The sequence below is a fragment of the Plectropomus leopardus genome, chromosome 14 (assembly GCF_026936395.1).
Source record: "Plectropomus leopardus strain MGB_pleo_1.0 chromosome 14, ASM2693639v1, whole genome shotgun sequence".
Lineage (NCBI taxonomy): Eukaryota > Metazoa > Chordata > Actinopteri > Perciformes > Serranidae > Plectropomus > Plectropomus leopardus.
Genome location: NC_142189.1, coordinates 15,216,997 through 15,241,506, shown reverse-complemented (window position 1 = coordinate 15,241,506; position 24,510 = coordinate 15,216,997). Strand labels below are relative to the sequence as shown.

Sequence of the window (24,510 nt, the reverse complement as noted above, 5' to 3'; positions counted from 1 at the left end):
AATATACTCACAGAGGTAAAAAGCCCACATTACCTGCATATTTATACCTTATGGCACTGATCGCAGTCATGCAGACTATTATGGTTGGATGATTCACATTACAGTAATTTAGTATTAATGTGATATTTGCATGATATTTTTTCATTGGATTGTTATGGCTCGTTTCCCCTTCTAACCTGGTGCACCTGCAATGCTGATGGGATGAGCAGAGATAAAGAGAAGAGGCTCTGTCCGCCACTGCGTCTAAAACTGCCTCACTTCTTCCCCTGCATGTGCCTTGCATGGACAATTCAATCTATCACACCCTCCCATTCAACTTGCGCATCATCTCTACCTCACGCACAACTTACACAACCATACAACAATTGGCGCATTAAGAATCTTTTTGTGTGTGTCCCATTCTTGGCGTGTCTACCCCATTTCTGCAATTCATCAAGCGTCAATCAACTGTGCCATGCGCGCGGCGCCGCGCGGCGCGGGACGTGAGTGTTGGCGAGCTGCGGCTCCCATTGATAAAAATCCTCCGTCTGTGAGCCAGGGCTGCATTCAACGTCACCACGACATGCATGCACTTCTATAGGACAGCATGCAGTCGGTCCTGAGCTGCACAACCAAACCACAAGGGCATGATGAGTTGCAACGGGCGTTTTTGTTTTTGGGTGAAAATCGTACCTGCATTTTGTCTGATGTAAACACCTCGATGTCTACTTCGCAGGCGATGATGGTCACCATCTCCAGTTTCATATTTATCGATGGCATTCCCTTTTCGTGGTTGGGAGAAAAAAAAAGATACGGAGTAAAATAGTTTCTCCTCCTCTCTAGCAGCAGGTAAAGAGTCTATCTGGCTTCTTGCTCCAGGAACTTGAGGTTAAGTCCAGCGGACTGTTGTGCTCGGTTTAATCAGCTGAGAGAGTTGCTGCTGGACTCTTCACTGCACTGACGCTGCTGAGAGTGATGCTGCAGCAGCCGCACAAACTCTCTCCCCCTCTCTCTCCCTCCTGCCCTCCCCTCTGGCTCCACATTGACGTCATTACCATCCTCACGTTCGTCCTGTTTTACGCCACTACAGCGTTTGACGAACCGTGCACGGGGCACTGCAGAATTCACGGGGCGGTTTATTCCGCCTTTTTCTTGTGTTTTACTGTTTTTTATGTTTAGTGAGCGGCTGGAGAAAAAAACGTGTCCCAACCGTTTTGATAAAAAATAAAAAATAAAAATCAGTTCATCAGCCAAACTGTACATCAGGTTCTTTCAGCATCAGTGCCAACATGACTAACCCTCTGCATTCCTACAGAGAGCCTGTTATGTTACCAATCTTATGTAAAAGCAAATACAATCACTGTTATTTTTGAGGCTGTGTCACATAAAGGTAATTTTAGGGTAATATTTTGTATACTTGGGACATAATAAGATAACATAAACACCTTACAATAATGTAACCTAATACAACGCCTATTACAGTCTAAAAAAGATCCCTATCATGTTTCAACAGTCACACAAAAACTGAGCACTACAAGGTCATACCTGTGTTGAGCTGCACATGAGGATTATCCCTATTATTAATATAGGGCTGCAACTAACAATTGTTTTCAATGTTGATTAATCGATTAGTTATATGATTTATAAAATGTTAGAAAAAAGTAAAAATGTCAATCAGCGTTTTTCAAAGTCTAACATGACTTCCCTAAATGCCTTGTTTTGTTCACAACCCCAAAATACCCAATTTACTGTCAAATTAACAAAAAAAAAAAAAAATCAAAAAAAATCATGAAGCTGGAATTAATTTTGGAAATTATTTTGTTTCTTAAAAAAGACACAAACCAATTAATCATCACATTAGTTGAAGATTAATTGGCAACCAATAAATTAGTCATTGGAGCCCTTAGATCAGTCTGTTAATTATATGCTACAAAACATCAGAAAACTGTGAAAAATCAACATCACAAAAGAGTCCAATGAGTCAAAAACAACAAAGATATTCAGTTTACAAAGATATAAAAGAGAACAGGAAGCAATTTTGAATTTTTATAACTCATTTGTTGACATTTTATTAAGACGCAAAGTTACACATACTTAAGAGCAGGGCCACTTGAGTTATAGGCTGTTGCTTCAGTTTCTGAGTCAGATCCACCCCTCGCTCCTCCACAGCTCCAACCTCAATGTCCAAAATACAAAATGGCAACAGCCGAAATGCTGAACTCAAGGCTTCAAAACGGCAGTCCACAAACCAATGGGTGACGTCATGGAAACTACTTCCATTATTTATACAGTCTGTGCTCATAACTTAAGGACATGCGCCTTGTGACGGGTGATCACAAGTAGATGTTGCTCTGCATTAGGAGTCACAAGCAAAAATTGGTTGGAAACCACTGCATGAAACTGTGCATATGTTCTTGTTATTGTGTCCATCACCCCTGTACCAGCAACACTACAAACAGTACACAAGAGTCACAGTTCTAGTTTACTAACAACATCCTTGTGATCAAAGTACAACTGTATAAGAGCTATGTTGGAAAAGCGATTTTGCTACACATAGCATAAAATATTGTTTTGTATAAATCATTAGGTCAAATTACTGCCCTGACGTCTGTCAGGGCAGTAATTTGAGCGTCAGGGCAGGGCAGCACCATGTGTCAAAAACACACCTATCTACAGCGATGCACTTATTTTTTCTTGTGTAGGCATAATTGCATAACCATGCCTGTCAGCTGCATGCTTCGGAGTCAATGCTCCGGAGTCAATGCTGCCTTCAGTCGACATGTTACGTGGCTTTATGAGCCTAAGAATAACAACATGATGGTCATGCTCCTGTGTTAACTGCCAAAGCTGTTGTCTCCCTACATGCTGAAAATTAATAGACAATCTAATATGGAGCTTAAGAGTCTTCAGGGCAGATGCCTTGTAGATCCTGGAAAGACTTTGATATGAAAACTTTAAAAGAACGTCTTCGTGAGCTGTACTCTACTTTTAGTGCTGACTTGTTGATTGGAGATTAACTGTACCGCCGCTCTTTATCACTCACAATAAAGCAGCTGATGAAGCCGACTGCTGCCACAGCTCCTTTTTCTCTTAATTATGATGATACAGTGCGAGTTTCCACTTCAGCTGAGGACCAAAAATTCCCACAGACATTATGCCATTGCATAATAGACCATGTCTTTTTTTCCATCACTCAGACCATCTTTCTCCCTCCCTTCGTTTTCATAATAATAATTGCCGGGCCGGCAGAGACAGCTAAGTCCCCTATAAGCCATTAATATTAAGGCTCTAGGCGGTGAGGGCTATTTATGTCTGTGTGTGTCAGGCATTGTCCATGCTGTGCAGACGGAGAACATGAGTGAGATATGTGAGCATGACTGTGACATTCCTCCACCAGACAGCATCAGTCAGTCACCCAGTCTGGAACAATCTGCCTTGAAACACTCAAAACGCCACATATCAGTTGGCCAGAGCCTGAGCTGTATTGTCAGCTGCTTCATCTGCTGGGAGTGGATGTGTTTTATTCTTTAATGTTATGGCAGTAAGAGCAGAGCAGTAGAGAAGTTGTTCCTTGGTAGGTTTAGATATTATTTCAAAATCATACCCACAGCTCATTAATCACAAGCTCAAAAGTGATAAAGCAGTGCACCCACGTCGCCTTTTCTATAAAATCCACTCTGTTTTCTGGAATCTAATGTAGCCCTAGCTCGCCAAACGCTGTGATCATTTATTTATGACTTGTTGGAAAAATTCTCTTTTCACTTTCCCCTATATACAAAGCCTCGGGTCAAAGATGCTGTGGATTCACTGTCTCGGTGAAGGATACTTTAGATGAGCCAGAGCTTTACTCAAAGCCATCTTACTTTTACTTAACTTCCAATTTAGTCTGTTCTCGTTTTTAGGGATCAAGTTTTTTGCCCCCGATCCCAATCTGAGTCATTTAAAGTTGAGTATTTGCCAATACCAAGCCCTGATCTGATTTTTGTATTTACTGGAATAACACAGCTGCAAAATGCACACTTCAAAGTTATTAAAATATATCCAGTGTATATGCTTGACAGTTTACTAGCTCTGTAATCCCATACAAGAAAAAAATGCCTGTATCCAAACAGTTCCTTAAAGGTTTTTAATTTTATTTTTACAAAATAGCAAAGTAAACAAACTAAAAATATTTTAATGTGACTCTAATCACAATTCTCTTTAGTGCCGCATTTGTTTTTTCAACAAAATAACAAAGTAAACTAAATAAAATGTGTCTTCAGAAATTGGTCTCAAATTCACTTCGTGTAGCATTGTACTTAAAGCACAAAATGAGTAATATAATCACAGTTCCACTTCAAAGTAGTGTTAAAGCTAGCCACAACAAATAAAAATTAGTCATAATTCCATTTATTATAGAATTATTGTAAAAATAGTTCACTAGAAATGAACAACAAAAAATTAAGTTCCACTTAAAGTGGCGTAGGGGCGGAAATTGAACAACACAAAATATCAGCTTTTTATTGGAGTAGCATTATAATGAAACCTGAAAATCCGCTGCAAATCATGCCCTCCATTTACGACAGCTGTGTGATAGTGGATGTAAACAAAGGATCAGGTGAGGTATGGGCTTAAAATAACTAATCCCGATCAATTAAAAAATGCCATGATCAAGCCTGATACCGATCCTTCTAATCCGATTGGGACATCTCTACTAGTTTAATCTAGTCTAAATTGATGTAGTCTAGTTCAATCTCCACAGGTGTTACTGCTGCGCTGTAAAGCGAGCAGTGGGAACTGCAGATGCCATGAGAAAAGAGGGAAGATTGTGTAATTTCTCAGTTACTTAAATAAAAGAACATGATTTAATTGTAAAAAGTCTGTATATTTTGTTTACAAATTAGTGTGATCCTGATTTCGAGTACATTTACTGTCACATAACAGACTATGAGAAGCTGCCTGCACGGTTAACACCTTCAGCTGTAACACCTGAGCACCACCAGCTTAGATTTAAAGTGCTTGAAAACTAGTTAGCAATTGAACAGAGACGTCCTTAAGCTGGCTAGAAGTAACAAACAAATAGATGCTTAATGTTAACAGATATACTTTAGATAACTGAATTAGCAAAAACAACAACAAAAAAAGGATAAATGGTTGACATAGTTAGCTTAATCTAATGAGTAAATGGCTAGAATAGCTAAATGTTATGCATATGTGGTTGAAACATGCTGTATAGCATTTTCTATTGATATAGGCTACAGCACATTGGAGGTAAACTTAAATGTATTTGGTTATCAAAGCGTTCCTCTGATCCCTTTTGTCACTGCTGAAAGCAGGATGGATCACTGTGGATGATGAAGCACTTTTTTTCCTCTCTGGCCTCATTCTGCATCTCTCCTCCTCCTCAACCACCCCCTCCTCACTCTCAGCTCTCTTCTCCTCATTCACAATTCCCTCTGTTAGATCTCACAGTCAGCACGCCCCGAACAAGACTCCATGTTGGAAAATACAACACATTCTTTATCCATTTCAAATGGTAATTTGTAACTGAGAACAGAAAGTGCTCATTTCCTACAAAATGCAAACGAGTGTTACCTTTCAAAATACTGCCACCTTGTAAGACTTTTTAATAACAGTCTCAGTAGGTGTTTTACTTTAATACCAACAATTATTTTAAATAGAAAGATATACCACTTTGTTCAAATGGTCGATATTTTAGTTCTGGAATAAATTTACATACTTACACTGTGTACTGCAGAACACTGTATTTGTGTTCTTGCGAAGAGTTAGAGGAGATTGATACCAATCTCTCTGTTGTATATCTGAGGCAGCAGACAGTTAATTTAGGTTTGCACAAAGACCGAAAACATGGAGACAGTGCTAGCTGTTCAAAGGCAACCAGCACCTCCAAAGCTTACTTTATCTTAATCTTTCTCTATCGAACTTCTTATGTAACTCTTGGCAAGAAAGGGGATAAGCGTATTTCCCAAAAATGTCAAACTATTCCTTCAAGGATAGTCCAGATGATTCAGCTATGCACAAATATGTAGTGATGCAGTCAAGCCACAGTAAAGTTGTGCATTCTTTAAAGCGTGTTGCATCATGCAGATAAAATTACAAAGGAGATGGTTAGATTAGGGAAAGGGAAATCTTTGCTCTGATTTTTTTGTTTCCTCATGTGCATGTAAAAAGAAATGAGTAAATGCAGCATAAATTCACAGATAAGGCACAATAGTAGAAATCTGGGTATTGCCGAGTGTCTAACGTGCATTATGCACTTCATAAGAGACGAGAAGAGAAGGAGGCAGAAGAGATGCTCGAAGTGCGAGACACCATGTCTCAGACTCACTGACGAGCACAATTTGTATTCTGAAGTGGCGCTCTGCAGAGGAGCAGGAGGGAGGAAATCAGGGCAGTGGATCATCACGGTGGGCTGATCTACGCATGCTTGTAACGCACACACGTATATTGCGAACCAAACAATGCAAAACATAAACACAAGGACATATAAAAATTGCATGCAAATATGTACTGTGTTTGTGCAACGACGTGTGAATTTAAACCCTCAAATCGAACACATGCATGCACACATTCAATGGGGAAGATTCATTCACTACAAGAATTCACCCAAAATAGAAATGCAGAGCTTTGTGTGTGTGTGTGATGTGACAGTAAAAGAATGGAAGGAATGACAGTGTTAAAACAAACTCTGGAGCTCAGCCACCGCAGGCATGCAGATAGGCTGCGGGTGCACTATCCTCATGATTTACACACACATACAGAATCACAGAAACGCACACACACATGCTCTGTCCCTTCACTGCCAACCTCTCGTTACACCAGGCTACCTCTCTTGGCCCAGCCAAACCAACCCCTGGTGCCAGCGCCAATGCAGCTGCTATAATCTAGGCCAAGCTATTTATAAAGCAAGCAGCCAAGTACAGGCGCAGGGAGCCAGGGGGAGACAGAGGGATGGGAGGATAAAAGAGTGTCTACAGGGCAAAGAGACAGATCTACAGAGTGTAGGTGAGAAAGAGCGGGGGAGAACAGAGAAGAGCAGGGAAGCAGGATGGCGTAGAGGGAATAAAAGTAGTGAGAGGGTGTGTGAAAATGGAAAGAGACACAGAAAGAGGGAGAGGTTCTGTCGGATGCAATGGACAGCATGAACTTCTGAGGAGCAGACACCAGCCATAAAATGTAAATGACAAACACAAGTAGCCACAATCAACACTCCTTCAAAGCCCGGTATTTGTTTTATCTTGTGGTTTGAATTCAGCAGACGAGCTGACAGGATGAATGTGAGGGAGGGAATGTGGCTGCTGCAGCATTTAGTGATTTGGATTTGAGAAATGTTGACAGATAAGTTTTACAGGACTTCTGGCAATCAAGCTTTGATTAATGGTGATAGACAACTCCCAGAGGCTGACTCTGACTGTAACTCTTTTCTCCTAATTAACAAAAATGAGCCAGTTATCGTGGGAAATGTGCACACGCAGCTGATTTGATTTGATTTCACTTTGTTAGCAGAAAAAAAAAGTGAAATTTGCTTCCAAGGATGTCAGCTGTTTCAAATAAATACAAAAACACAAAACAACATTTAACCAAACAACAAAACCGCACCGCAAATGCCATCACTTCTGACATTATGAAAAGTGGATGTGGAGCAACAAAATATTAATTCCTATTACAGTCAGTGTTCAGCACAGGTACACTGAGCCTACTTAGAAACTATACTTATGTCCTATATTTCTATATTAATAACTAACAGACAGTTATTATGACACGTGGGTCACGCGTGATCACAAGGTTTTTGCCAAAGTTAAAACAGTTTTCATCTTTAAAAACGCTGTCTGTCTTTTGTGCTCTTTTCAGAAGTTTAAATGGGGCAGGGCTTAGCTGGAAAAAGTTTATGTTATGTACTTCTGAGCACCAATCAAAATTTAGCAATAACTGACTCAAAATTTGATAACAGTTGATTGCTTAGGTTTTCAGTCAAATCTGACCCATCTATGTTCTCACAGGCCTAACGAAAGAGATTAGCTGAGTGTTAAGACTTAATAAATAATACCAAAATGTTTTCAAAACTTTTAATATGAATTAATGAATATTTATGGTTATGAAAAATGCTTAAAGTTTGAACGTTTTAAGGAAATTTAACTTTTAGTTTACATACTGAAATTCTGACGACTGCGGTAATGAGTTGTCAAGTTGCCATGGGATTTAAAGTCTGGTAGAGTCTTTAGTACTCAGGAATATGGAAGTGCTCTGTATAGGTTTCAAATTCTTATATAAGTATTTAACGTCATGTCATGAATTTGATAAAAATAAACTTATGCAAATGTTTTGGAATAATGCACCCACCAATAAAAACACAAAGCACAATGCATTAGTCGATATAAGGTGAATAATGTAAACCAGAAGAGGAGTTTATACACAAAAGCATTATTTTATGCAGATGTTTATGCAAATTATATTAAACTATAATGTTAGTATGAGTTTGTTGTTGACAGTCACTAAGTAAATGTTGATCACCTTAATAATGTCCATAAAGTCCATTTATGATGAAGATTTAAAGAAAAAAATATAGACTGAAAACACAATTTTTTAATTCCAGCTTCTTAAAAGTAAAGATTTGTTGCATTTTGTCTGTTTTCATGTCATTATAGTTCAAATATCTGTTGGTGGGGCAAAACAAGCTATTTTAAAAAGTCAACTCAGCTTTGGGGAAAATAATGACAGGCATGTTTTAGGCGACTACTTTCTGGCATTTTATGAATTAAATCAATATTTCATTAAACATATAAACCATTTGACAGTTTAATCAAAACAAGAAAAAAAAAAAAGAAGAAAAATCTGCAGCCCTAGCGAGTGTATCATACCGGGACATCCCAAGTTTGAGAATCAGGTGACTGCAAAAGAAATCCAATTCAAAGTTTAAAAAATAATCAAATCTGGAGTTACTGCCAAAAAGTCCAAACAACATTAAGTAGAAATGATAGCCAATTTGTGTTTATTTGTTGAGTAGTTGTTGATATAATGTTTTTGTAGTTTTTGTAGTTTGTAGTAGTAGAAAATTTGCTTTAATTAGGATACAAAAACTGCTGTGTGAATACATTTCAATATGCAAACAACATCGATATGTAAATTAGTCCATGAATTAACTAACAAAAGCTTGCTTTATGTACTTTATGTGCTTTAGCAAACAGCATCACAAACACTGTCCAAACATGGGGACTGACAGTTTCTGGTTCACAGCCCACATCTGGTGGGCCACCAGCAGCTGTTCAGTGTTTTAACCCAGTCCAGGAGCTTAGGAGCTGGAGAGATGAGCTGCCGTACAGCGGGACAGAGACAGCGGGAGAGGAGGGGGATGGACGAGGAAACATAGAGCGACACGTGCCGATGGTTCCACTGATTGCTTTGCAGTGAAATCAGGTCAAATTTTTGGATTGGTTAGGCGGACTCTGCGACCCGCATGCAGCCATCGCTGCTGCTAGAACACCAGACACAACAAATGTGAGGGGAAAAAACAGGCGGGGAGGGACCTGAGGTGGTCTCAGAGTCAGAGAGCTCTGAGAAGTGGGTGCCATTTTCTGAAGTCGAAGATTAAGGAAGAAATGCTCTCCCTTTGTTGGAGGATAAAGAGAGCTGTCTGTGATTTCACTAATTTAAAGCCTCAGGGCAACCGTGATGAGAACAGGTGGTACAAGTGTTTAAAGGCACAGTTCTCCCCAAAATCAAAACTAAATATTTTTCCTCTAACCCGCAGTGCTATTTATCAATCTAGATTGTTTTAGCTCGAGTTGCCAGGTGATGGCGATATCAGCCGCAGTGATGTCTCGAATGTAATGGAACTAGATGGCACTTGACTTGTGGTGCTCAAAGTGCCAAGAAATACATTTTAAAAACTTAACAGCAATGTTTCCTTCCAGAAATCATGACTCGGTTACTAAAGATAATCATCAGACCTTGTTGTGAGCAATTTCATGCAGGAACTATTTTCTTTCTAACTACACCCACTGACCCTATCACCAAGCAGAAGAAAGCGTGCATCTACTAACACGAGATGCAAAAATGAAAGGCTGACCTGCAATGTTAGCTAGCTCAGTGGTGCTGGGTGAACAGTGGATGCAGACTGCAACACACGCAGCTACTCATACCAAAAAATGTATAGTCTACAGTTGTAGATTGTAGACTGATAAACAGCACTACAGGTAGGAGGAAAAATATGCGTTTAATATGCGTTTTTTAAATATACGTTTTTGACTTTGGGATAAAATGTCTTAAGCTTAGATTTTCTGCTTAAGCCTCAATATTCCCCGAGGCTTCATACAGGTTGGGTTCTCACTAATTTACTGGTGTTTTTTCTGGCTCCCCAGCAGGTGGAGAGATGTGAATAACATGCAGCAGAAAGCAGAGTCATCATCTGTGCGCGGCATCACAATGGACTGCTGTGCGCCCTTCAAGACAGAAATGCACTGAAGAGCAAAACAAACCATTTAAATAACAGAAGGAAGAGAAGAAGAAGTGTTGCAAGGTAACATATTTGCCCTCAGTTTGTTATAAATTTTGAGCCCAAAACTGCTGCTGTGGTCTGATCTCAGGTCAGGCTTAGATAGATTCTGTATGCAATCATGTAGGGTCGGGCCTTGTTTTTTTTGGGCCAGATCAGTGAACTAGAACTGTCCTTTTAATAGGTTGGTCAATAATAGGGATGTCCCGATCGGATCAGAAGGATTGGTATCAATGCATTTTTTAATTGGGACCAGTTATTTTGAGCATACGTCCCGCCCGATCCTTTGTTTACATCTGCTGTCACACAGGTGTCGTAAACGCAGAGCACGATTTACAGCAGATATTCAGGTTTTCTTGTAATGCGGCTACACAAATAAGTAGAAACTGTTTTTTTCATGTTCAACTTACGCCGCTACACCATTTTAAGTGAAACTGAAATGTTTGTTGTTTCATTTTTTGTATTGCATGGAATTGTGACGGATTTTCATTTGTTATGATTGGGGATGTTAAAGTTCAGCTGTAACACTACTTTCTAATTATATTACTCATTTATGGTGTTCTATGTCTTTATTTCAATGCTACACTAAGTGAATTTGAGAGCAATTTCTTAGGACAAATTTTACTTTATTTTGTGGGAAAAAAAACAAATGCTGCACTAAGTGGAATTGCGATGAGCCATACAAAAATATTTTTAGTTCGTTTACTTTGTTATTTTGTAAAAATAAAATGTAAAAAACCCTTACTGAACTGTTTGTATGCAGACATTTTATTTCAAATTTCATTTCAAAGCTATTAAACTGTCAAGTGTATGCACTGCATTGATTTTAATAACTTTAAAGTAATTTAAGTGTGCATTATGCAGCTGTGTTATTCCGGTAACTACAAGTATCAGATCCAGATTGGCAGAAACTCAATATCGAATGACTTGATCAGGACATCCCTTGTCCATAAGCTACATAAACAAAAAGAAAAAACAGCTATGGTATAGCTTCCATATGTGTTTAAGACAACCATCGGCTACTAGAGCGACACTTAAACTGTACAGATCACAGGGACAGGTATAGACCGTTAATAAGCAACATGATGGAGACAATGATAGGCAAAAGTGAAATGTACACAGTGACAAACTTAAATGACGGGGGAAAAAACACTTATGGGAGAAATGAACAAATAAAAGATCTCAAGAAAAACAGCAACCAACAAGAACCAAAGTAAACCAGATTGAATCGGGGGAGAGTCACATAACATGATTGTATTTTCCTTTTCCCAGCAAAGTAACAACAGCGAAAAACAAGTGCCAAGAAAAAAGAAATCAACAACAACACACTGTCAATAGTCCTTTTCTGTAAATGACAACCAGCAGAAATTGATTTGGATGCCGGTCCCCCACCTTTCTTTCCTCATAAATAACTCCTGGAAGCAGCCTCGCAGGAGAACTCAGGACGACATTAAAACATCAACAAAATTCTGTAAGTAAACAGAACGGTAAGAGAAAAGAAATAAGGGCAGGATGTGAGCCAAACTACAGCCACAATAGAGGGAAGGAAATGTCTGAAGTCACAAGTTTTGGATTTACAACACAGTCCAAGTGACTCTCTGTGAAAAAAAACCTTTCCATTTTAAAAACATATCTTTAAATTACAAATACATTACAGACGGACAGACAGATCCAAAAATGGACTGGTCCTCACTCTGATAAACTAAATTTCCTGCTGCGTGTGGGTTTATTTCAGCTCCCTAATTCTACACATCCTTAGCAATCATCTACCTGACATTTTTTTCTATTTTGTGAACTGTATGACTGCATTTACGTCTCAGTTTATGGGAGTCCATTTATATACTTCAGTTAAATAAGAAATCATGTTCTGTTGTTGTACTGAGAACTGCTATTCTTGAAGACGCCCACATAATGTTTCTTTTTTTAGACCGATCGAGCTAGAAAATAATCTTGATTTAAATAGACACACAGGAGCATGACGAAGAACAAATAACACAGCAGCTTACATAGCATGCTAAATCTTATAGTTTCATAATCAGCCGCTGTGTAGTAGGAGAGGGCGGGGTGAGATGAGTCTGTGGCCAAGATGAGCTGTCTCTTTTATCAAAGCCAGTGTACACAAAAGCAATCGTAAGCACACATCAAAACGGAAAAGTCTATTTCCCTGATGCTAAGGGTGTGGGAGTGGCATTGGTTGAGTATCAGAAAAAACAATGAAAAAAAAATTCTCATGATGAGGATATAAGGATCTTAAAATAGATATAGATATGTTTGAGGTTTAGAAATATGACGTAACAGATTATGTAACTGGATTTGATTAGTTGTGTGAAGGGATTTTTTTTTTAATTGCAAGGTAATTACATCTTATATTAGATTTATGTCCACAGTGTGCAGCTCACTATAAAATAAAGTGTCTTTTATATAGGGAATAGTGATTTCAGACACAGCCTTTAAGTGTCATAGCAGAAAAAACACAGCACGCTAATAACATTGTGCTGTCAATTCAAGATGGCAAAAGTGGCACGTTGCCAGGCTGTTTTGCATACTGAAATGGAAACCAGGTCGGACTGGCAGTAGCCAGCACTTTGCTGGGCGGGTTTGGAGCACGCCCCATTATTAAGGTGTAATTTGTCCAGTCCAAACTGATAAAACAGGAGATTGATGGAGATGTCAATCAAGCACAAACTCTACATACCAATACCATCCTGAGACCTAATCAGCAAAAACAATAAAATCAACTGTGTGGGTTCACCACAGTACTGCTGTAAAGAGACTAAGACTGTTTATATCAAGATATATTCAACCTGTGCATACAATGGTCAACTCAGTCCAATTGTAAGAAGAAATCGTTGGCAGTGTACAATTATACAAACCACAAATATGTTACATATGTACAGATTAGATCAACATTTCTACAGTGACTTGGTTCTGAAAGCCAAAACATACAATTCCAAGTTGCACCACAATCTTGAAACACAGAGTGCAACCGTGTAACACCACATAGGAACACATAACGACTATACTAGAGGTATGGACATTGTAGGCCACGCATGCTTAAGAGACAGTCACAGCTCACTATATATATTTCAGACACAAGGGAACATTAAAACTATGCTTGGTGTACTAAAAAGCTGAGAAGAGTCCACACAGCTGTGCATATTGCAGAAACCATCAGCAGCATGCTGGGTGACTTTGACGTCTCTCGTGAAGCGGTTGTAGCTGTCGCTGTAGACAATGCTCTGAACTATGTGGAGGCCATATGCATGAAATAACTGGAAATATGAAGTTGATAAACTTGTCAAGATTATTTTGGGGAGGTATTTGAATTTCTTTGAACAAATTGTGTGTCATTTCAAGTCTGTTCAATCTTAATAAAAGTGACAGACCTACTAAACATGACCACATGTTAACCACAGCACTGTACAGTAGGGCTGGTTAACAATAGTATATAAACACATAAATTAGATTGTAAGGATAATACAAATACATTATCACACAATCACGCCACAGTTTCAGCTTGGCTCTAAATCTACTGGAGAAACTAGTAGCTGACTTCAACTGGAGAAACTCATCGAAATGCAAGGAGTATTGTAGTTTAACTGAGAAAAGTGGAAAACTGTCAGTGCAAAAGAAAACATTGTCATCTTGTCAAATGTGCAAAACACTTTGCCACCCCGAGTGCCACAACAGCTCAATTCACCCAAACTCTGCCTTCCATTGTTGTCGGCTTGACTTAAATTGCTTTTTTGCTTTCTTGTGTTTGATGAATAAAGGCAAAACAAGTGCACCAGGTTGGTGAGACATCCCCGGTCAGTGTACCAGAATAATATTCAGGCCGCAGCAGGAGCAGAGGCCAGCGGCACTCACTCACTCTGCACTGCATCATGTCTGACCTTCAGCCTGCCGAGCACCCGCTGCCTCACATTCACCCCCCGGGGACCGACACCCAAAAATAGACTCTAGTCTGACACATGAAAACATATCACTACCACGCGCATGCATGCACGCTGTATGTACATGAATTTTACGGGCACATAAAGCACACACACTGACACTCACTTCACGTCTCACTTTTCACATCCTCTATCACGCTATCTTTAGTCCCTGATGTGTTTCATTGCGCCACTCTGCTTTGGGCTTGTCTTACTTTATTGTCCGATATATACGAGTCACACTATCAAACACATTAGACTGAAGTGGGACAGCCGTGTCCAGCGGAGCAGTTCAACTTTTCACATACTTAAGCACTCTATCGCTGCTACACTGCTAATGCATCGCTAACAGGAACATTTTGGAAAATGTTTGAAGGGCTTCTGCGGTAAATATGTCGGACAAGCTATCCCGTGGCTACTGCAACAGTGTCGGTTTAAAATGCTTATGTGTACTGTCGAGTTTTCTGCCTACAGCCCAAAACAATGGAGGTAAATGAAATATAATTTGTTGTGCTTTCACCCTTTGACACCTGAGCAAATTGGCTTGATGCTTTCAAAAACATATGTGCATATATGGATGTATATATATATAAACATAGCACAATAAGTAAGGGAATTTGTGTTTATTTCTTTGTTGTAACAATGCTTCTTGGCAATAAACCGTATACCCTTGGAAAGCCTGTTTATTTCCCTTTTAAATGGTGCCTCATTTGTAAGGGGGAATTTGTATGGGCGCAACCCACATACTCAGCTCTGCTGCTCATGCCACAAATGCATGTTCCTTACAAATGTGGCACCATTTAAAAAAGGAAATAAAAAGGCTTCCCAACGGTATAAGATTTATACCTTAAAATAATCTACCAAACACAAATGTCCTTACTTTTTGTGCGTAGTTTATATATAAATGTATATTACATATATTTTTTAAAAAATAAAAGCAAAAGGAAAGTTAAAAAAAAACCAAACAAGGCAAACAAGACTTCGAAAAAAGTGCCTACAAATATAATAATTCTGATTAACATCATTTTTTAAATATGTAATTATGACAGTAAATATGCTTTTCTCCTGGCTTTTCCCCCCCTCCTTTTTTTAAGTAGACTTTTCTCCCTAGCTTTTCTAAAAATAATTTCCTAAATCTACTTATTTCTTAAAATTTGTGGAACATTAATCAACAAGGTGCTCATTGCCTTTTTTCACGTTTTTGAAAGAAATCGCACCAATTTGCACAGAGTTCAAACGTTTAAATACTTGTGAAAGCAGCACAAGAAAACTGATGTTGCTCCAGGTTTCAAAGGGTTAAGCTTTGAAAATGACATTTAAAAAAATGACTTCCAGAGACCATGTCCTTGTTATTCTGGATAACCCATAACAAACACTGTAAACTGTGTTTATTGCAACTATTTCCCAGAAAAGAACTAGTCATTAGTTGAAAGTGTCCCTGTGAAATCTGTTGAGATGAGTGCACTGTGGATTATGTAATGGGGAAGGTGTTGCTGCCAAATAGGACTAAGATTAAAATTTCAATGAAAGTGATTACAAATTAGAAAAATATGAGATATAATAATCAGTAGATAGACCAAAGATTTAATCAATATAGTAAGCAGAAGGACACTCGGAGAGCACCGACCTCAGCCAAGGCAAACAGTCCAGCACTTTTCTATGATATGCAAATCTGCAACCACTATATACTGTATGTCTAGATTTATTTTTAAAACTATTACAATTATTTCAAACGAGCACTCCATAATGACTTCTGTTTGAGCAGCAACAATTACTGGTACCCATGAATGTGGACTTTGTTATGGAGTAATTATATTTCTACAATCGGCTCTGTTTTGTAACTGAACTTTCCTATTATCTAATGAATGACCTATCTCCCGATGTTAGCAAAAGGGAAACTTAATGTGTTTTAGATTCACATCGAATTGAATCGAATAGAACAGAATGAAAAGCCTTTACTGTAATTGTATGAGTACAGTGAAGTGCTACTCCTGAAACAGTGCAATCATAAATAAAGGGCTAAAAATGGGCTCTTCTTTGACCTATGCAACACCCTTTTACCACATTTCAGGATAACTGGGGCAGTAGTTTTCTGTATTCCTGCCGGCAAACAGACAAAAAGACCAGCCCACCAACAAACTGAGCCAAAAGCATGACATGCTCAGTACATTAGAGAATGCCTGTCAAAATTTGCTTGGTAACAGATGGGTATGCAAAACTTAGTTTCAAGGGAGGGGCGTTACTGTTGCCGATTTCATACATCTGTACAGGTTTAGAATTATATAGCTTTTATTGATTTTTCTTTTGTATGTTATAGTATCGGATTGGTTCTCCGTATTGGCCGATACACAAGTTCAGCTATTGGAAAGGAAAAAAGTTGTATTAAGACACCTGCAGATACCAGTTTTGAACACTATTTTATTGAGACAAAGTTCTAATGCATTTGTTTGAGTTAAATGAAAAAAGGGTCTTGCAAAAAGATAAACATTCAAATAATGTATCAAACAAAGAATTGTTTTTGGCACTGGTATTTCACCCAGCCTTATGGTGGATTATCAGTTTTTTTAGTATGTCAATTTAACTATATTTCCCTACATTTTACTGGGTTAGAGGCAAATATTGTTATTTGACTTAGGCTCATAAGGTAAAATTGGTGTAATGAACATCCAAAAGACAGAGCAACATGAACACTCAATTGGAGTCATGTTTCTCTTAACCCTCCAAATGCAAATGCAGTATCCACTTACTTTTAGCTGTGTTTTCTCTTTAGCTGCTAAATGCTCCACTGTAAGCAAGCCACTAACTTGTCTGTCAGTCATTTGAAGCTGGGCAGGTAGAGTGAATTGGGTTTATTTGAGCGTTTTACCACACAACAACAGGAAAAGTTGATGATAGGAGTGAGAGTGACCCAAAAATAGCAAAGTTGTGGGTTGCAAAACCAAAACAATGACCTGAAAGACACTGAAATGCTCTGCTGAGTAAACTCATCATTCTCTGAGGGGTTGTCACTGTGAGTGAAACTCCGTCACATCACACTGAATTATTTGAAACTTTGCTGATATAAAAATATTGATTTCATGTGGCCTTCATACTTAAACAATACAGGGCAGCAACTTAAAAACATTTTTGTCTGGTTGTCTATCGGCTGCAAGATGAAAACATTTTGCTTGGTGTTGTATTGAGCTTGCAGCCGGTGCTTGCTTGATTGCACTGGTTATGGATTGAGGAGAGCTCAGCCTGACAGCAGCAGTGGCAGCGATGAAAGCTTTGCTCTGTGCTGATTAGGCCTGATATACACTAGACACTATGAGGGACGACTTATAATGGCTTCTCTGACCTTTTCTCTTGACAAGCACAGAAACTGCTTTGCTTCGTTACTTTGCCCACGCACACCTCTGTCTCCACCTCCCTCACTCCTGCTGCACACTTGTTTTCTGTGGGGGATATAGATAATGAACCATGTCGGAATTAGAAGCCACACTGGCTGCAGCTGTGTTCACTTTATGAAATCCTTTTAATCATATTCACATGCTGAATGTAGCTGATCATCTCTGCAGGCCATAATAAGAGTTAGTCAGAGGAAGGTAAACAGAGGTATAAGCAACTCAGCATTTTTCAAGTCCAATCTGAAATGACTATACAGATAAATGCAAGGCGATATGGGTCAGTAAAGTATATTTATATATATATACATATTTTGTGTGTGTGGCTTGATTAAGTTAATGACATAGAATGACAATACAATAACGCATCAAATTAGGGCTGAGTAATAGACAGATATGATATGAGACCATTGTATAACATTTAATTTAACTTTTTCTTGTAATTCTTTTTTTCTGTTATCTATTTTGATTCTATTATATGATTTTTGTTATTTATGCATTTTTTTACTACTATTATTTTTATTTTATTATTTATTAATAGAATTTCTGCGCTTTGATGAATGGGTCTTTAAGTGGGCAGGATCACAGGGATATATGCACCTGCTGGGAGCTGTTGTGTGAAAGTATCTTGTTTATTCATTAAGTTAATTTGTTAATCAGTTCTAATTTTCTTTCTTTTTTTTTTAGGAATAACTTGTAACAGTATCAGATTTGTTTGGGAACAGAATAACAAGGTCCTCGACTTATTGCTATCATTGACCAAGTTGTTTACACAGTACACCAAACTTTATCAAATTCATCCTTGATTCTAAATGGAACGTTTGGAAAGGAAATTCCCTAAAGGCGTTCTTGAGATACTGCGTTCACAAGAATGGGATGACAACCCTCAAAGATACTGCCCCTGGCTACGGCTGACGCTGGCGCGGAGAAAAAAGACAAAACAAAAAACAACTGCTGTTTGTGCCGCTATCCCTGCTGGAAAACAGCAACAGATGACTATAAACACCTATGTTGGTACCTAAAAAGCCACTGGAAACACAGCAATGACCTGTTAAATCACAACCAGTTTGTTGTTTGTTTGTCTCAGACCCTGGTCTGCTGCTTGGCGGGCGCCTCACCTCAGGCACTTTATAGCTGACATTAAGAAATAATGGAAAAAAAATAGCAAATTAATTACATGTACAAACAATTGTTTTTTTTTCCAGGAAAGACAATAAAATCACTGTGAAGTCTTTCCAAAGAATGCCACATTTCTTTCTTGATAGTAACAAATGTATTTTTTCATGCAACAGAAAAAACTTGCTGATGTGCTCCTTTGTGAAGAATTGTCTTTCTCAAGAAAGTGTTGAATTCCATGAATGGTGGACAAGGAGAAAGAAAAAAACACATTGGCTAATCTAAAATCCTCCAATATGCATTAGAAAAGCTAAAAAGTCTCATGATGATCAAAGTGTTTCGAAACTTTCGACCTCTTGGAGAGCATACATTGTCACTAGCCGGACCTTCAATGTTGCATTCGTCGGTCATAATGACACACGCAAAATGAAAAATCATCAACTGTGGTGGCACAGCCTTGTTTTTATCCTGAGAATAAATTCTCATCAGTAAATGAATAATAACCCCGTTTATTTCAGTGGAGAGGCAGGCTGATCTGACCTGACCTGTGCTGAACTTTCTAAAGTAACAGAGAGTACTTCTCTTTCCTCTCTACATAAAAGCTGGTCAGGGGAACAAAATACTGCAGATAAAAGAGAAATGTGTGCCACTAGGTTTTACTGTCTTTTCACTAATGCAGAAGAAAGGAAAAGGCTTTTACAGCTTGCTAAGAGCTTCTTATAAATATGGGGGCACATGTCTCTCTCTCTCTCTCTCTCTCTCTCTCTCAAAGAGCACAGTGTGATTACAGAAGCAGCCCATCCTCCTGCATGCAGGCTTTGGAGAACAGAAACAGAAGGTAATATCAGTGTTGGGAGGGAGCCAAGAGCCCAAAGACACAAAAATGTAGGTTGCCATGTCCCTGTTCTTCACTGGGGATGAAGACATTCAGTTCAGAGATGTCAAGTTTTTAGAAGTTGCTTAAAAATTGCTGAAATTTTCTAGACTGTGTGTGTGTGTGTGTGTGTGTCAGAATTAAACAGCACTGCTACAAGTCAAAAACCACCTCATAACGTCCCTGTTTGTGCTTTGAAAAATATCTCAAGCAACCTCATACCTCATCCCTTCCTGTCCTCGTTTTCAAAGTTTAAATAAATGTCAAAAGTTCTATTTTTAGCGCAGCTCATTTCAATTGAACCATATGGAGAACAATCTATTGACATGCTCTGACTGAAGCGTGCGTGGGTGGCATTTCCACTTAAAAGCGGGAGTGTGAATCGTAATGAAGTGGGGAGGCAAAACGAAATGGGGAGGGGAGGGGGCAGACTCCAACCGCTAGGAGCAACGGGTGTACAAACAGCAAACTCACAAAGCAGGGAGTGATTCATTTAAAGGGATTTTGTGTATGCGCCAGATTTAGCCTCTCAGCTTTGCATTCATATACATAGAGAGGATAAATAAAGAATGCACAGGAGAGAGGGAATATTAAAAGAACTGAGGAAGGGAAGCAAAGTTAAAAAGTGATCAAAAAGAGCAGAGAAAAGATGTACAGTGGAGAGATAGATGGATAGACTTGACAGAGAATAAAAGACTGAGATTTAAAGAGAGAAAGATGTGAGGCATGCCAGCTGGATGGATGGAGGGATGGTAGGACAGCTTAATTGGATTAGAGGGGCAGAAAATTAAAAGTATTTGCTTTGTATCGTCCTCCAGCAAACAGGATCCAGTGATCCCAAGTGTTCTCGCTCTGAGGAGTCTGATAAAGCTGCAACAGTGAGACTCTACACATCCTAAAGAGGCCCTAATAGAGTATATACAGCATGTGTGTAACATGTATGTATGGAGGCGTTTGCCTGTTTGCCGCCTGTTGCCTCATCTGTAAGTATAAGTGGGTATGAATGAATGAACACAATGCATGAGGCGATGGAAGAACAATATGCACTGGCACATGGATTAATGATGAGTATGGCTCATGATTCATATTGAACTCCCTGCCCAGCATTCATTTTCATTGGCAAATATAATAACAGCATCAGGTGTGTGTGTGTGTGTGTGTGTGTGTGTGTGTGTGTCTTTGCAGTAGAGCAATCTGCAGCACAGCTTGAAACCGTGACAGGAGCGAAAGCTGTGGATGACATCATGCATGTGTTGCTGGGCTTTGAATCTTGGACGCGCTGACACATTCAGCAGGATGAGTCAAGCGTACACAGTGGTGCACCAACCCACACAAACACACACACACACACACCAAAATTTGACCCAGAAAATGCTCCCTCTCACCCTGTCTACGTCCTCTTCAAACACGGCTTCATGGACGCTGCATGCAAACAGCGCCGTGGGGAGGTCGCTCAGGTCCATCATCTCCTCCGCCATGCCGTCCTGATCGCTCTCCCCAAACACCATCTCCTCTTCCTCCTCCTCGTCCTCCTCTGGGTCGCTGCTGTAGGCCTCTGAGCCGTTGCTCCACGCCTTGGAGCTCTCTCGCAGCATCTTGAAGCCTTTCAGGACGCGGCTGACGGGCAGGTGGGGACCACAGAGGCTGGGAACTGGGAAGGTTAAGAGATTAGGAATTGGGAGATAAGGTGAATCTACTGGCTGTGTGTTTGTGGAAGAGCATGCAGTGAATGAGGTGATGGTGAAACACTGGTGCGTGAAGATTACAGGGTGTCAGCAATGATACCACACAGGCTGTGGGATAGAGACAGAAACTAAGAAGGAAAAGAAGGAAGATGAAGGAAGAAGTGACAGTTAAAGATGGCGAGAGGAGACAAGGTGAGCAGGAGAATAAACTGAATAACTGAATAAATAAAAAAACAGAGGTGAGAGTTTCATGTTTAAATCTATATGCAGGTCAGTATTCCTGATTGAAAAATTTTGTCTGGCAGTCATGGGATAATTTGAAAATTTTATGTCACAGTTATCCTGGCCAAACTAACTGCAATTTACATCCCAATATCCCGATAATCATCAAACTAAGACTCTTAAAATGGCACTAAAACATACTAGAATCCCTTTATCTTTCATATATTTGTTAAGAAACAAATATTTTTTTTTTGCATCACTTCTTTCTTTGATTAAAAACAAATCAACTGAAAAAGTCAGGCTTTTTATATTTGAATTGGTGTCATAACTTCAAATATGAAATATGCCAATGCTTGATTATTACCTTTTGTGTTTTTTAAGGTTGGTGCATATGCAGCCTGTTTTTAAATGGTCTAGCTTGATTTATCTATCAATGAATTACTTGTCAGCGATTAAATTAACTGCCAGTTAATAATTTGATCATTAAATATCAGTTTGAGTAAGGTTTTTTTTTAAGAAAACAAAGACAACATTCTCTGATTCCAGCTTCTTGTGTGAAAATTTTTGTCTTTCTTTCCTTCTCTATGATATTAAATTGTTTGGTTATGGACAAAGCAAAACATTTGAGGACATCATCTTGAACTTTGGAAACACTGATAGACATATTCTTTATCAACTTTCTCTCAGTCCAGAGAACCATCTTTTAATGATGCCTTGAGCCACTGTTATAAGGGCTGCAAACATGAGCGGATTATGAGATAGTGGGCCCCTGGGTACAGATATGCAAAAGACCTTACCACCTCTCCTAAATGGAAGCAAAGAAACACACACTTTGTGGTGGTTTTTGTCTGTTGTTGTGTGTGTTTTCCATCTCTTTGTGGTCATTTTGCCCCTTCATGTAGTTATTTTGTGTCTCTTTGCAGTTCATTTGCATCTCTTTGTGGTCATTTTGAGTCTTTTTTCATCAGTGTGTGACATTTTGCAAGTGAAAGCTAGGGGGCCCTGTTCAGTAATCCATCCATGGCTTCAAGTGACTGTTTTTAATTTTGAATTATTCTAATTTTTTTGATCTTATTGATTAATGGTTTGTTCATAATAAAAAAAAAATATAATAATTATGTCACAATTTCTGGAACCCAATACCAAATTTTGGTTGCCTGTTCTGTCCAACCAACAGTCCAAAATCCAAACACATTCAGTTCATCCCCATCCTCATCATCACAGAAAACCAAGAAAATCTGTTCATATTTACGTTTAAAAGGCTGGAAGCAGTGACTTAATTTCATATTTGCTTAAAAATGGCATGATGTGGTTAATTCTCTGTCTACTAATCTATTAATTATCATCATTTCACAAATTACTTTCACTTATTTTTTTTAGTGCACTTGTTGCATTATCCTCCTATCCCCCCAGTATGCAATAACTGAAGCACAAGTCGAATACTTTTATATAGGTTTTGTGTTATGTATCGCACACTGTATTTGAATAAGATGGGATTTTGATAGTTGCTCTAATTGTTTGTATGTATTCATATTTTAATTGTTTTTTCTAGCCTTTTTAATTGTGCTGTGCATTAGTAAGATCTATCTATCTGGTGAAAAAGAAAGCACCACGTGAAAAAGCTTGAAAACACTGATTATAAAAACAGAAAAGGTTTATGATGAAGCCATGTTTGACCCTAAAGTGAAACTTCTAACATTGTACTAGAGATAGAGTGCCATCTAGTGGGGCATTTAACCAAATGAAGGTTGTCATTTATATTTTAATCACAATACCAGCTGAAATTAATTTGAGCTCATCTACATCTGGAGAAATACACTCAGGCTATTGATTATAAACCCAAAACTGTGACCTTTCGTTAATCTCTGTAGAATAACGTACAAATGGAGCACGCGAAAGCAATGACATAATAACATCACATGTCCGCAGCATAGATGGCCGTTGAGGATCGTGACATCAACATTTGCATCGCGTGCACTCTGAGGAAACCCCTGGATATCATGTACGGTATAGGCCTCGTGTGATATTGTTGCACGCGCTATAATTTAGCACAAAAGTAACTCGTACAAACACTGTTTTTAATGCCAAATGTTACTTTAAGATGGAAAAAAAAGCGGGAATTTATACAAAAGTTAGCATAGAATGGTGGCTGGACGCTAACATACGAAGTTAGCGTTTTTATTTTGCTTTCCAACCGGTTGAAATGCTAAAATTCGTGTCGTTTTACTCACCTTACTACTGTCAGTGAAAGCGGCCGAAACGACCCATTGCAAGCGGACTAAAAGCAGGATTTACGGGTGACTTTGTCAGACAGAAAGAAGCAGCTCTGATGTTTGTTAGAGACTGCTGTCACAGCGTCGGTGTTTGTTATTACTGGATTATTGGACACTATCTGATGCAGCCTACTCCGGCGTCAGGACCCGCAGGTGAGACCAATGAGATGCCGGCGGCGACTCGCAGCGACCAATCAGGTTGCAGGAAGGGGGAGGATGCTCCTGTTCAAGATTGGTGGCGACCGAGCAACAAAGTGGCTCACACAGGGAGCTCTGCTGGGAAACTGCGCTGTAATGTGACAAGGACGCCCCGGAGGGACAAACCAGCCAGCCTGTGGGTCAATCAGCTGTTTCATGCAGAGTGTGAAGACGAGCCAGACACATCCCTGCAAACATTTAGTGTTTGCAGGTAGGTTGCACTTCAGTTCTCTGATCCACCTGTTGCACATACAGGACAAGACTTGCATTTTGTGCAGCAATTCAAAGGCAAACTTTAGCTCCTTCCTTTTAAAAGCTTTTTTTTTTAATCAATATTTTATTTTTAACCCTTTGAA

The 24,510-nt window shown here is 39.0% G+C and overlaps 1 protein-coding gene across 2 annotated transcripts in view; it reads right to left on the bottom strand.

Moving 5' to 3' along the window:
- rcan3 (regulator of calcineurin 3) overlaps positions 1 to 24,074 on the bottom strand; it is a 54,113-nt gene extending 30,039 nt beyond the window's left edge. Inside the window, exons 1-2 of one of the 2 annotated variants that reach the window (XM_088087611.1) lie at positions 23,915 to 24,074; positions 21,162 to 21,427 (exon numbers count right to left, since the gene is read on the bottom strand). In XM_088087611.1, coding sequence (XP_087943737.1) covers positions 21,162 to 21,371 — 210 coding nt within the window. In that variant the 5' untranslated portion in view covers positions 21,372 to 21,427; positions 23,915 to 24,074. Of the gene's footprint in view, positions 1 to 672; positions 962 to 21,161; positions 21,428 to 23,914 lie in introns of those variants that run through there. The other variant, XM_042501369.2, reaches the window with a different exon arrangement.
- Between the last annotated feature and the right edge of the window lie 436 nt (positions 24,075 to 24,510).